The 13185-nt window shown below is 50.4% G+C and overlaps 5 protein-coding genes across 5 annotated transcripts; 2 read left to right on the top strand and 3 right to left on the bottom strand.

Annotated features, from left to right (window-relative positions):
* Positions 1-2553: 2553 nt before the first annotated feature.
* LOC128276268 (uncharacterized) lies at positions 2554-6768 on the top strand. The gene is made up of 4 exons (XM_053014740.1): positions 2554-3374; positions 3440-3632; positions 3700-5802; positions 6211-6768. Exons 1-4 carry the CDS (start codon positions 2698-2700, stop codon positions 6739-6741), a joined length of 3504 nt encoding a protein of 1167 aa, XP_052870700.1. The 5' UTR covers positions 2554-2697; the 3' UTR covers positions 6742-6768.
* Positions 6769-7025: 257 nt separating this feature from the next.
* LOC128269183 (pyruvate dehydrogenase [acetyl-transferring]-phosphatase 1, mitochondrial) lies at positions 7026-9094 on the top strand. The gene is made up of 3 exons (XM_053006570.1): positions 7026-7373; positions 7450-7758; positions 7819-9094. Exons 1-3 carry the CDS (start codon positions 7245-7247, stop codon positions 8785-8787), a joined length of 1407 nt encoding a protein of 468 aa, XP_052862530.1. The 5' UTR covers positions 7026-7244; the 3' UTR covers positions 8788-9094.
* Positions 9095-9105: 11 nt separating this feature from the next.
* On the bottom strand, positions 9106-9764 carry LOC128269184 (C-type lectin 37Db-like). The gene is made up of 2 exons (XM_053006572.1): positions 9571-9764; positions 9106-9507 (listed from the first exon to the last, which is right to left on the bottom strand). The coding sequence occupies exons 1-2, from the start codon at positions 9703-9705 to the stop codon at positions 9130-9132; spliced, it is 513 nt and encodes a 170-aa protein (XP_052862532.1). The 5' UTR covers positions 9706-9764; the 3' UTR covers positions 9106-9129.
* Positions 9765-10104: 340 nt separating this feature from the next.
* Positions 10105-10697, bottom strand: LOC128266857 (C-type lectin 37Db-like). Its single transcript, XM_053003647.1, has 2 exons — positions 10551-10697; positions 10105-10488 (listed from the first exon to the last, which is right to left on the bottom strand). Exons 1-2 carry the CDS (start codon positions 10695-10697, stop codon positions 10105-10107), a joined length of 531 nt encoding a protein of 176 aa, XP_052859607.1.
* Positions 10698-11041: 344 nt separating this feature from the next.
* Positions 11042-11625, bottom strand: LOC128266858 (C-type lectin 37Db-like). The gene is made up of 2 exons (XM_053003648.1): positions 11491-11625; positions 11042-11425 (listed from the first exon to the last, which is right to left on the bottom strand). The coding sequence occupies exons 1-2, from the start codon at positions 11623-11625 to the stop codon at positions 11042-11044; spliced, it is 519 nt and encodes a 172-aa protein (XP_052859608.1).
* Between the last annotated feature and the right edge of the window lie 1560 nt (positions 11626-13185).

Raw genomic sequence — 13185 nt, forward strand, 5'->3', positions numbered from 1 at the left:
TCGACAGCACATGGAGGAGTCCACTCGGCAGATCGAGACGAAACGAGGAAGTGTGACCCGAGGGCGGGCAAAAACTGGTCCGCTAGTTGATGGCACTAGTTTTTCTTCCACTTCCGTTCGGCTTCGTTCACTCGGGGGGGGTAGTTTTCTTCGCACGGACTTTGCACTAAAACCCAATCCGGGGCCGGGTTTTGTGGGGCCTTTTTGTCGTTTCCATCTAGAGCCAATAAAGCTGTGGCACAGTTAATGCGGTTTGGTTTTACACGTGGGCTAGAGTTTGTTCACGCGTGATGCTGATCGTAAAAAACTAAACCCCGAACAATAAACTGCAACATTGGAACAAGCGACGAACCCGGTGACACTTCCACACTTGATCGATAGCGAGCGGTGGGGCTTACATTATCACACACTGGCACGGAGCGCAAACCTGGGATAAAATCCAGAGCTAAACACCAAAACGATGCTGTTTCCACCCGGCACAACCACTCGGGGAACAGCCGTGACTTCCGCACCGGAGTCGTCTCTCGTTGGGGAAGCACACGGCGAACGCACTGCACGCGTTCACAGCAACGGAATGAACACGGTCACAAACGATGATCGATCTTTCAGCGCGCGCGAACAGCGTGGTCCGATCCGAGGGGCGAGTGATAGTGCACGGCAGCGAGCGAGCGAAAGTGGCTTCATCGATTTCGTCGATTTTCTGCCGACGAGCTCGGCCAGTTCGCTATGCCCCACTACGCTTGCGGTACGGCCACTACACGGCGGTGAACGGAAACCATTCGCCTGCCGGCCGAAAGCCGACGTCGTGCTGGCACGGTTTTGGTGGGGTGGCGATCGGTCCACTTAGCGCTTGCTGTCGGTAGGCATCGCCAGGACGCGGATTCTCCAAGCAGCGTCATTTCTTTCTCCAAAACTAAGATCATCCCTGATCATGTCCAATACTGTAAACTTTTTTTTATTGTTTGAAATCACACAATATGCTCAAAAGGGAACGAGAGTCCCACCCAAAGAGCCCGGTGCTAATTTAACCCCGTGTGACCGGTTACGTCATCAAACGCATTACCGACGTAGATTTGCCAAATTTCGTTCGGTGACTTGCGACTTGCCACCGAGCCGAGGTCCAACCAACCTCTTACTTTCTCGTTAATCTGCGAAAATTATGCAAATAAAAAATAAAACGAACGATGTACGTCCCATGAAAACCAGTGACACAACGCTTCGTCGGCTTATACATAGGCCGGGAGGACTGGCAGCTGATGACTGATGTCGCGGTAAAGTGGGGACCGACAGACTCTGGGTGGCTTTGGGCAGGGAAGTGGGTCAACCCGTGGGGGTTGCAAAAAATGCTCACAGAGGCAACAAAGATCGCAAAATATTGCATCTTCTATTGGTTCGGAAGGTTATTCTCTGGGACCGGTGACGGTAAACGGAACGCGCCGGCTAATGCGCGGGCTGAATGGCTCGGGGGTCGGCAATGAATGGGACCCCGGAGTTAGGCAGGCAAACACGGTTGTGAATGAGCCTCGCAGTTGAATGAAATCATAAAGTGCGCAGTTCCACTGTCGGACAAGTTTACTTAAACTTGTACGCGAAATTTATGACCCATCCAGTTTTATTTGGCGAGCATTTGGTCAGCGACTGAAGCCTGCCGTTGGCATACCATCGCGGTGATTATATCTAATCTGAAGGCACAAGAACATCTCACTTGCATATTTTACAACGCCCAACCTTGCCAAACTGCTCTACACGCTCGCCAGGCACGAACAGGGGCAACGTCGCGTCTAAACAAAATATCAAGTGGCACTCCAGCCAGCGGCACCGTCGAAAAAGGAGGGATTTTTTAAATCGATTACCGCAAAGCCTGCCAACAACCGAAAAACGGACCGCTTACATAATTATACACCCGAAGGTGTCAGAAGAAAGGCGTGCAGCGTCTTCTACCGTTCGTTGTGGAAATGCCACACGAAATGCCGGGATCCTGAAGCCCCCCTGGATGATTTTGTGCCCCGGGCCGGACACTGCGCCGATGAAGCGCAAAAGCACCGGCACCGAGCCAAACGCTGATAGGTGATGAAGATAATGTTATGGATTTTTCAACTTATGCTGTCCTAATTATTCACCCCTTTGATTGAATTTAAATGGGGCCGCTTCAGACCGTCTGGGTGCACGCGGGTGCTAATTCGGAGCGGGCAACACGAACTTGGCTGAGCAACATAGTTTTCGGTCCCCACAGAGTGTGAAGAATGCAATAAGGAACGTTTCTTTTAAGGAAATTCTCTGCAGTCTGTAAAGGGTGCCGCGAAGTTCAAAGCATATGCTGAAATAAGAATAGTTTATTGATGTTTTATTTAGTTTTTTCTTTAGCTGCTCGAAATGTTTCCATATGTTTGAAATCTTTCGCTCATGGCAATGCACCGTTACATCCGTTACTGCTGCGTTACGGCAGCGATTTGACAGATTCGACCGTTGGCAACGCTCTCTTTCACTCGCTATCGCGCACCCGTTCCCGTCCTTGGGACGCCTTTGGCGGAGTTGCCCAGCCAGGATTTGTGAAAAGCGAGTCGCAAAACACCGCGTCCCAACAGTGCACTTTTTAATAATGCATCAACGAAATTGATGTCGATTGGCCAATAAACACAATTGTAAGCCAATGTGATAAACAGAATCGTGTAGAGTGTGCCCGCAAAGAGTGGTGAGATGATTGGGCAGGTGAAAACGACAACACCGCGGCTGAAGCGGCTTTCCGTCGGCTTGGCTTCGAAAGACACGGGATGTTCTCCGCTTTCGACAGCGTCATCGGCGAAACATCGCGCTCCCGACCATGCTACACCCGGCGGAGGCCAGCGGATGAGTTTGCACGAAAACCTCCTAATGCGCATCCTATCGACACCGAGCGAGAGCCCGCTTCGTGACCGTTCGCCTGGCGATGACGCCGTCTCGACGACTACGCCGCAACGCTCGGCAGATGATTCGTTCGACAGTTGCCTCTCCGGAAGTGCGACGCCAGTTCTGGAGCTACTCAACGTTGATGGTGAGGCGCAGCCCAGCACGTCTCGGCCAGATGGGCTGGCAGCTAATCCTCACGTGATGCGCTTGTTCCGGGACATGAACAGTCCTTCAGCTACGTCGCGGCTACGAGCGTTGCGTGCCCTAAAGTCTCCTTCCAAGCGCGTTGGCTACTTTAACTTTGATGTGCCACACGAACAGCAGGATATCATCACGTCCGAGGAAAGGGAGGGCCCCCGGAGCATCCGGGACGTACTGCGGGACGTGGTTGTGTACGTCGAAGTACGCTCCGGATCGGACAACCGATCCAACGGCATCAAACAACACATCGCCTCGCTGGGAGCACGGGTTAATGAGCGTCTACTGAAGTAAGTGCGTCCATCGGAACTGAAAAGTGTAATTACTAACCCACAACGTGTGTGCGCATCGATAGGGATACGACTCACGTGATATTCAAGGACGGTCTGCTGTCGACGTTCCAGAAAGCGAAGAAAATGAACATTCCAGTCGTGTCGATACTTTGGATCGAAGCCTGCACGCGCCATACGTGCCTGATGAACCCGAGCGAATTTAAGATATCGAACCTGGAGCGCTACGAAAACCCAGAACTGTTCAAGAGAATCAGGGTAGGTTCGAGTGGCAAAACCACCGCAAAAGGAACGCGTCCTCATGGTCATTTCATTCCTTCAACAGCGCCAGAAATCGATGCAACCCGGAGCCCAGGAAAGGGCTGGCAATAAGAAGCGTCCCGCCGTGGCCGCAAAAGGTAGCGCTGTCCTATCTCCTCCGACAAAGCTTCCTACTCTGCACCGACTCGGGAAAAACGATCGTTTGGAGCAGATATTGAACGATTTTGACAACCAGGTCGCTGGCACCAACACCGAACCGGTCGACGAGTACGATGAAATGTTGCGAGCTGGGCCCATGCGGTTGCTGGAGCGCTTCCGTTCAACGCCTACTGCTATGGATGGAGCGGGCATTTCTAGTCCTGCTGCTGCCATTGGCACAGCCAACGTCGATGACGAAGACGCCATCGACGGAACTCCCACCGGAGTTAACGGAACCACGCACGATCCATTGCCCATTTCGCGGCGGGCTCTTTTCTCTGCTACGAAAAAGGACAAATCAGAAACGGCCACTCCCCGAACACGCCGCAAAACGATTCTGTTCCGACCTCAAATGACGAACGTCACGGAAGAACCAACCGCCCCGAAACCGCAAACTGATGTTACAAAGCGCAGTGTGTCCAACCGTCGCAAAACGATCGTAACCAACGTCGAAGAGAATAGTGATTCGCTGTCTCCTTCAGTTTTCAACACCGAACGAACCGGGCGCTCCCGTCGTAACACAATGCTGGTCACGGCGGAAATAAACGTGACACAACAGGGACAACAAACTTCAAACAATAAGCAACCTGTGACCACGAGTAAACTAAACAAACGTCGCGAAACGATCGTCGGAGTCAATCCTTCGCCCAGTAAAGACAACAGCCCTCCCCCGGTGGTGTCCGCAATAGGCAAACGGAACCGGCGCAAAACAATCGCTTTCGTGAATGATGAAAATACTCCACCGTCGACGACCACAGGACATGCTTTGAGAAGCGCGTCCAAAACATGCACCGGCGTGCAATATGGCTCCATCTATTCACCGAAAGATATGGACTTCTCTCATACTCCAAAAGGCCCATCAACAATCGTGCCAGCCAAGGGTCCCAGCAATGGATCGACAATGAGTGTTTCGACAACGGCTGGAAACGACGAAACGGGAACCTCGATTGGCGAAAAGATGGATGGTTCGGCCATGGCCCCAATCGGTGTTGGCCGGCAAACGATTTTCGAACCACCGGCAGGGCTTCATAGCACCAAACAGTCGATAGAGATGTCTTTGGCATCACCCTGCAATGGCTCCCGGAGGCGCACCACTCTCTCAACAACGCGCAGCAACACTTTCTCGGAGCCACTGCAATTGACCGCAAGCGCAACAAAATCGTTGTCAATATCGCGCACTTACTTGACACAGCACAGCAGCAGCGTCGCACCTACCTCAAGCTCCAAGGTAACTCACGAGCCCCCGAAGACTTTGTTGCAGGAGTACCAATCATCGCTAAGGTTTGAATCGACTCGAGCCCCTGAGCGCCGACGCCAAACAGTGTTTGACATTACGATGGATATAGTGGATCAGCGACTCTCGGAGATAAATCGGCGTGCAGCTGCCGCGAAAGAATCTCGTCCCAAAGAAAAATCTTCATCCGGCTCCAGTTCCATGATAACTCCGGCTCAACCGGATCTTAAAACTCCGCCACCGGCAACCCAACAAACCTCTCTCAACGAGTACTTTAAGAAAACGGCGAAATCGGTCGAAAAGTCAACTAAATCCAACGAATCGACCGTTCCCAACACCACCGTCAGTGGCATATTAGAGTGTAGTGAGGTTACGGGCGAAAGCATCGCCGCCTGTGACGTGCCTCGTAAACGGAAGCTATTCAACGTGCAAACGATGTCGGATGATGCGTTTGTCAACAAACCGAATGACACGACGGTTGTCACTAAACCGACACCGAAAAGACGTTCACTTGCTCCGGCGGCGGCGATGGCTCCTGATTTGGCCTCGCAGAGTTCGAAGAAACGACGAACTACTATGTTTTTCGTGTCACCGGTTCCAGCGGAGGTTCGTCGCAAACATCCGCATGTCGCTAGCAGAGGTTTACCGACGGTAGGATCGCAGTATCCAACGGCATCGCGCAATTATCTGGCCACCACTAACCTTCACAGCGAGCAGAGCGCATTCGTAAAGGAGGTACGATTTCAGTAGCTTTTTCCAACGTCTCTGGTAATGACGCAGTTAGCTGGTAATGACGGAAATAATTCTTGGAATTCCGCTAACGAGTCCTATTCAGAAACGTCACCTTTTTCTTCTACCTCCCCCTAAACTATAGACAAGTTCGAATGTGCAGGAGTAGTTTAAATTTTTACGCATTTGCTAAGGGTAATGCTTGCAATTCTATTCTGTCTGGAAAGTGTTCGTATTTGTTTGATTTTTATTAGTGTGTATCGATAGACCAATAAAGGCACTTACTATTGCAGAAACACGAGTTTAAGTTCTCTTTAAATTGAATTAAAACGCCGTTCCTGCACCTGCGACAGTTGTCGAAATTTCGTATGTGCCAGAAACCAATAATCGAAAATCGAACATTCCTATCCGTAGGCCCTGCGTACACTCGGTGGGTTCATTGAGGAGCAGGATGTAACCGACAACACAACGCACCTGGTGACGCTGGAACCACGACGCACCATAAACCTGCTGCGTGCGCTAATACGCGGACTCTGGATCGTCCGGTACGAGTGGATCGTGCAATCCGTCCGCCAAGAACGCTGGCTACCGGAGGAACAGTTTGAAGTGCGTGATTTCTCGGCAGCCGTACAGATCAATCGTAGCGAGCGACAAGCATTCGGTAGCCACTATCGAAATGTCATATTCGCCGATTACGGTCCGTTCTGGATCTCGCGCCGCTGCGCCATACCAGCGGAACAGTTGCGCGAAATACTGTTGCTATGTCGGGCAAATGTTGCCGAAAGTCGTACCAAAGCAAAGTATCTGGTCGTGCCGCAGGACCCAGACCGGGACTATCGGACAAACGAGCAACAGATCTGCATCGATGCCCTCTGGATTCTTGATAGTATTACCGTTAATAAGGTAAAGAAACTATCGGCAAAATATCGTGTCCGTCAGAGATAACGTTATACTGTATAGGATGTTTTTTTACAAAACACAAACTGACTGACTGACTGAGTACATTAAGCGACAACGGAATAAACGCGAAAAAACGTCTATTGCGAAAATATTGTATTTATTCTGCACCGTACTGAGATTTTTAATTTCAAACCCCCCACTTAGAAAAGGCTTTTGGTTGTGATGCGAAAGGCCTTCTTCGGTGCGTACCCATATTTTGACAGCGGATTTCGCACGCCGTCAGCGAATGTGATAACCAAAATAGACTTGCTATTGAATAATCTGAACCTGCGACCAATGGCTAAACAAAGTTTGCTAATTTTTTAGTGTTTTTCGATGTTTTCATTCGAACGAGAAGAGTTCATCTGTAGAGTGCCATGTCCGCCGTTGGTGCGCGGTGCTTAAAGTAAGCCATAGGTTGCTACTGCTGTGTAAACACTCCCACTCGAGTTCTTCCTAATCTCAGCAACCCGCCGATCACCCGGAGAACTGCCGTAAAGTGTCGGAAAATGTCAAACTTATCCCGAAAATTACTAGCCTTCCGAAATAATTTGCTCACTGCGTCACTGCACCGCAGCATCCACCATGAATACGCTCTTCAACGCCCCTCGGGACCACCGAAACTTTCACCGTACGACGTAAATACCCAACCGAACGATAATGATGATGATGATGGCGACGGGACAACGTCTCATGTTTTGCGATCCTTTTTAGGTCAACTGTATATTACGCGCCAGCGAGCATACGCAAGAGTTCTTCGGGGGTTCCGTGAAGAGCTACGATTCGAACCAGCTGGCTTCGAACTCGCCGATCGAAGACTCGCGTAGCGAGGGAAGCTGTGTTCACACGGCCGGGCTGCTGATGGGCATATTCGATGGCCACGGCGGGCCAGCCTGCTCGCAGGTGGTCAGCAAACGACTGATGCGATACATCGCTGCATCCTTAGTGCCACCCGACGATCTGCGCCAGCATCTGCTCAACGGAGCGCAGAGTTTTTCTTTCCTAACCTGCCACAACGATAAGGTACTCGGCGGAATCTTTGTTAAACGGACCAACAGATTGATTGTGTATTGTCGATTTCAGCTAGAGTTTGTAAGCGAAATCAAAGAGCTGTACGAGAAAAGCTTCACTCAGTTCGCCAACGAGCTTACCAACACGACACTGGCCGGCTTTCAGATGCACCAGACGCTAGAGAATGCGTTCATCCGGCTCGATCAGGACCTGTCACGTGAAGCAATCGAAATGCCCAGCCTACGAACCATGTCCGTAGCGATGAGTGGGGCCGTTGCCCTGGTTGCCCACGTCGACGGTCCGCATCTGCACGTGGCATCGGTGGGCGATTGTTCCGCAGTGCTGGGCACGGTCACGGACACCGGCCAGTGGGTGGCGAAGAAGCTAACGAACGAGCACAACTCGGACAACGTGGGAGAGGTGCGCCGGCTGCTTAGCGAGCATCCGGCCACCGAGCGGGACACGGTCATCCGGGGCGAGCGTCTTCTCGGTCAATTAGCGCCATTACGTGCCATGGGTGACTTTCGGTACAAGTGGTCACGCGAACAGCTGGAGCAGCTGGTTGTTCCCCAGTTTGGCGATCAAGTGATCGCACCGTACTACCTCACGCCGCCCTATCTGAGCGCGTGCCCCGAGATTACTCACCACATTCTGACGCCCCGCGACAAGTTCCTCGTCATCGCTAGCGACGGTCTCTGGGACACGATGAGTGCGATGCAAACGGTCCATCTCGTGGGCGAGCACATGTATGGTAAAGCTTTCCTTCAGCCCCTAACGCTACCAAAACACGACATCACGCTCGGCGAAATCAGTCAAATGCTGAGCACCCGAAAGGAAGGGTTGCAGAAGAAACCGCTGGATCGGAACGCGGCAACCCATCTGATTCGGAATGCGCTCGGTGGAACCGAGTACGGGGTCGAACACTCGAAGCTATCCCACATGCTATCGCTTCCGCAGGACATCGTGCGACTGTTTCGCGATGATATTACCATCATCGTCGTGTATTTCGATTCGGAATACCTTCGAAATTGTCCCACCTAGACCGCAGTGAAACTTTGTTGGTTTTGGTACATTGGTGAATACTTTCAAACTATGGCATTTCTCAGCAAAAATCCGATCGTAATCCGATCGTGCATGCGAATTATGGTGCACCGGTTGCTGTCTTCGAATCGAATAGTGTACATACTAGGATAAGATCGACGCGGCTTGGGAAGAATCGGGTCATCCGTAAAACTGTCCGCTACAACGAACCGGCACACCGAGGTGCTACTCACAAACGTTTCGGATGGACGTTATAATCCTTCCATAACCAGTCAATGAATACGTGAAAATAATAAATTAAACAAAAACCGTGTTCGTAGATTCGTTTATCGGCCGCCCTGGCTAATCCGCTAGCGTTTCACACATAAAAAAATTGTTCGCATTACACGCCCTATCGTCGAAGGTGTAATTGATGGACCACGGTTGGAAGTACTCCAGCACCACGCAGTTCTCGAAGGTACAATTGTCGTGCATCTGGTTATTCGGTTCGTTTTTGGTCCACCGATCGTACCGCATCCGGTCGCCCGTTGATGCCCAGAAAAATTGTCCCTCCTCACCAAGATCGTTCGCTGAGGTCCACATGTGCAAGATACCGTGCGTTTTCGTGAAGCCACTCTTTTCAATGTATTCCACAACGCCCTGCAGCTGCTCGTCGTTTTGCACGGACACAAGGAACATCCCCCGTGACCGGCAGTATTCTACCGCTTTGAACCAATTGAGCTGCAAGTAGGGGAATTCAATCCTTGTCACAAGTGTCCGTGGAAATCCTGACGCACCACTCACCTTAAAAGAATTCCCAAAGTAGTACGACTTCTCGCGGAACACACCGAAAGTGGTATCGCTCTGCGATTGTATCAAACTTACGACCAGAAACGCAATCAGGATGGCAACGGCGTGTGCCAAGCGTTTTGTTCCCATTTTGGTAATCACAAACCGTTGATGATACGATCCGAACAACCGACGGGCTGCGACTAGCTCATCTTCCAGACCCGCACTGTTACGGGACAAACCAAAAACAGAACTACTACTAGCGGATTCAACTGCTGATCACTAAGTAATCACGTCCGCGTAGTCTTCTTGGTGGGTTTGTGTGGAAGCATCTCGTGGACATCGTAATTTCCTTACAGCGCCTTACACCAATGCTACGAAGAAAACCAGTTTGTTGTTTCGGGCTTCCCATCTTTTGACCCCCTTCAAGGTCCGCTCGGCCGCGTCACAGAAACATGTAGATAGTGGGTTTAACACTGCGTCGCAAAGCAAACACAAAACATGTATTTTTCGAGCTGTTTTTGTTAACCCGCGTAATACAGGCACGCACTAATTAGCCAGCGATTCGCAAATGAAATAATACTCCCGCCGACAGGCGCGATCGTTGAAGGTGTAATTGTAGTTTGAACCCCCATCGGCCCAGTACTCCAGAATGGCGCAATTTTCCGTGGTACAGTTATCGATTTCGTAATTGTTCGGCTCAGTTTCGCTCCAGTTCTCGTACGCGACCGATTCACCGGTAGAAGCCCAGCGGAATTCACCTTCCTCGCCCAGATCGTTCGCCGAGATCCACGCCATGAGTCCTTTGTGCTTTTCGGTGTAACCCGTACCTTTCAGGTACGCCATGACGGCTTCCCGCTCGGCCGCATTTCGCACCGACAACAGAAACATGCCGCGGCTCCGGCAAAACTCGACCGCTTTAAACCAATTGAGCTGGGGATTGAAGGGGTAATGGTCAAGAAAAAGGGCCACTACATAAACGCTGGGGTCCTCACCTTGAAAGTACTGCCGAAATAGTAGCTCTTCTCTCGATACAACGCAAACGTTTCGTCATCATCCGCTGGAGTGGACGGATGGACTTGCAAGACCAAGACAAAACCACAAAACAAAACAAATGCCGCGAGGTTTGTTGGATTCGTCATTTCTCAATCGCGGCTCCAACTATACTGATTAAAAACCAATCTTTATTGTTTGGCGTCAATCGACCTACCGACCGACCTAAATCGGTAGACCGCGAAGATCGAGCAGAAGGAACCTGTTCACGCATACCAACCACGCATGGTATGCGTTTACGGGCTTTCAAGGTAACAATCTTCCGGTTCACATCTTCCGAGTGCTGTGCGATGAATGAAAAATACATTCGCATCATCCACAAGTATTCGAAACATTGTACGTTCAGATCCTAACACTAAAACTATTCAATTAATCGATTCCCTTTTGGTTCCTGTAGATTATTGATCTGCTTTATCGAACACGCGCGTACCATCTAATCGTAGAGTGTTTCACACATGAACAAAAAAGGCGTATCGCATGTCCGATCGTCAAATGTATAGTTAATTTTAAGATCTACTTTGAGATTTCGCTGTACAACAACACAATTTTCGAATCTACATTCGCTCTGCTGCGCATTGTTTGGCTCGTTCTCGGTCCACCGCTCGAACCGCATCCGCTCGCCCGTCGATGCCCAGTAGAACTGTCCTTCCTGGCCAAGGTCATTCGCCGAGGTCCAAAATTGTAGATGGTCGGTCACCTTCGAGACACCATTCTTCTCTAGGTACTCCACAACAGCATCCAGTTCCGGCTGGTTGCGGATGGACAGTAGAAACATTCCGCGAGACCGGCAAAAGTCCCATGCCTTGAACCAGTTTAGCTGCGCAATATGTTAAAGTGTTGTTCCATAAATTTGGTTTCCAAAAACCACCGTTCTTCGCTTACCGCAAATGCATCGCCAAAATAGTACGACTTTTCTCGATACAGACCAAATGTTTGTTCGTTCGATGCCTTTAAGGTGCCCAATAAGGCGCAGACGGCGAAAAGTGCAACTATGTTGGCCAAACGTCGAGGTTCCATTTGGTCCACCGATAAGATGATCACGCTGCGATCGTTACGAACACTCGGTGCGTTACTGGCTCGTCTTTAGAGCAAGCATTGGTTAAATTAGCATGCGCTCGATGATTGCCGGCTTCCTCCATAGTATCACGATCCAGGATTCGGTACATTCTATTATTAAACGATCAATCTCCCGGGAACAGTAGAGTTGTTCTATTTATAACAACGTCAACGGGTTCCCATTTCTAATACTGCTATTTTAGGAATACACACGGAACTCTGCATCGCTCGTTTAAAGGTGGATACTTCGTTATAAGGCTTTTTGTTACAAACAACCCAAAAAATGTCTTAGCCGTTCCAACGCTGCAACGGATTATTGAGAGGAACGCAGATTATGATTCAAAATTTCAACCAGCATCTTTACAGCGGCACCAACCGTCTACGGAGAGTTTGTCCATAGCAACATTAATTCGTTTCTTTTCGTGGATTTGGATCACTCTGATGGCTGATATCCTATTCTATATCAAGTAAATTTGTAGAAAACATCCATCAATCGCTGCCGATCCAATTGTTTGCAGCAATGGTTTTTTTCTTACGAAAAGCCGGCGCGATATTTCGCGAGTATGTGTGCCCGCGAAAAGTCCCAGGGCGGACGGACGCATACGCGTGCAGCTGTCCAGCCGGCAATCCACGTACGTACGGCTCCCGCTATGTGTTGGTACAGCACGGCTATTCAATGACCTTTCCGCGTCTCCTCCTGGTTCCTACGCGGCGGCATGGCCGCGCATGCTGACCCCACACGTTGGGCATAGAATCGCACATTGCAAGCCGCAACCGTTGTGCAAAATTTGCACTCGCACCGAAGAAATATGCAACGACTCCGACCACGCACAATGCCGGTTCCGGAGGTGAATTGTCGTTTGGCAAAAGTTCTTCCGCATGCAATTTGGCCCAATTGCAATTGCGCTCCCAATCAGTTGACCGCTACAGCGCGCGCACGGGGCTATCTGTTGCTAAGGGCCCGTTCCAGCGAGTGAAAGCATTAACCACACATTAACTGATGGCCGCGGGGCGGCCTGCGGAAAAGAGAAAGACACCTCGCTGCTAGCAGTTTCCGCTTCTTTTACTTCTTATTTTATGATCCACGGCGGCAATAAGCAACACAAAAATGCAATCGAAATCTATTTCGAAAGTTCACCGACGCTCCCAAAAGTTGATCGACTTTCTAAGCGACGAACAGAGAGGGCCATGAGTTGCATCTGGCTTCCATGATGTGTAGCCAACGTCGAGAGCCACGTCAAAGTCCGCCGGGTCAATCGCCACGTATTTTTCCACGGCAAATAATTGCAAACTTGCCCAATTGTGGCCGTGGCGCGCTCATGGAGCGGAACGTGACGTTTTCTTGGTCTTCTTTTTGCCGTCTGACGCCCCAAGATTAGAATGTGCGCAATTTGCTGTTTGCCCCAGGATGAGGTGCTTCTTGGCCTGCTTGGCTCAGTGACTGGCAGAGGCTGGGATCTTTGATTGCCTTCTAAATTCCCGTAACGCCCATTTTATTCTCATTTGAACCAACGAGCCTGA

The sequence above is a fragment of the Anopheles cruzii genome, chromosome 2 (genome assembly GCF_943734635.1).
Source record: "Anopheles cruzii chromosome 2, idAnoCruzAS_RS32_06, whole genome shotgun sequence".
Taxonomy (NCBI): Eukaryota; Metazoa; Arthropoda; class Insecta; order Diptera; family Culicidae; genus Anopheles; species Anopheles cruzii.

Bases quoted from the DNA above. Each gene is read 5' to 3' on its own strand.
- LOC128276268 (XM_053014740.1), top strand. From the start codon at position 2,698: ATGATTGGGCAGGTGAAAACGACAACACCGCGGCTGAAGCGGCTTTCC. The intron at 3,375-3,439 runs GTAAGTGCGTCC...GCGCATCGATAG, and splicing joins GTTAATGAGCGTCTACTGAA to GGATACGACTCACGTGATAT. The intron at 3,633-3,699 runs GTAGGTTCGAGT...TTCCTTCAACAG, and splicing joins AACTGTTCAAGAGAATCAGG to CGCCAGAAATCGATGCAACC.
- LOC128269183 (XM_053006570.1), top strand. From the start codon at position 7,245: ATGTCAAACTTATCCCGAAAATTACTAGCCTTCCGAAATAATTTGCTC. The intron at 7,374-7,449 runs GTAAATACCCAA...GATCCTTTTTAG, and splicing joins CGAAACTTTCACCGTACGAC to GTCAACTGTATATTACGCGC. The intron at 7,759-7,818 runs GTACTCGGCGGA...TGTCGATTTCAG, and splicing joins TAACCTGCCACAACGATAAG to CTAGAGTTTGTAAGCGAAAT.
- LOC128266857 (XM_053003647.1), bottom strand. From the start codon at position 10,697: ATGACGAATCCAACAAACCTCGCGGCATTTGTTTTGTTTTGTGGTTTT. The intron at 10,489-10,550 runs GTGAGGACCCCA...TTCAATCCCCAG, and splicing joins ATTTCGGCAGTACTTTCAAG to CTCAATTGGTTTAAAGCGGT.
- LOC128269184 (XM_053006572.1), bottom strand. From the start codon at position 9,705: ATGGGAACAAAACGCTTGGCACACGCCGTTGCCATCCTGATTGCGTTT. The intron at 9,508-9,570 runs GTGAGTGGTGCG...CCCTACTTGCAG, and splicing joins ACTTTGGGAATTCTTTTAAG to CTCAATTGGTTCAAAGCGGT.
- LOC128266858 (XM_053003648.1), bottom strand. From the start codon at position 11,625: ATGGAACCTCGACGTTTGGCCAACATAGTTGCACTTTTCGCCGTCTGC. The intron at 11,426-11,490 runs GTAAGCGAAGAA...CATATTGCGCAG, and splicing joins ATTTTGGCGATGCATTTGCG to CTAAACTGGTTCAAGGCATG.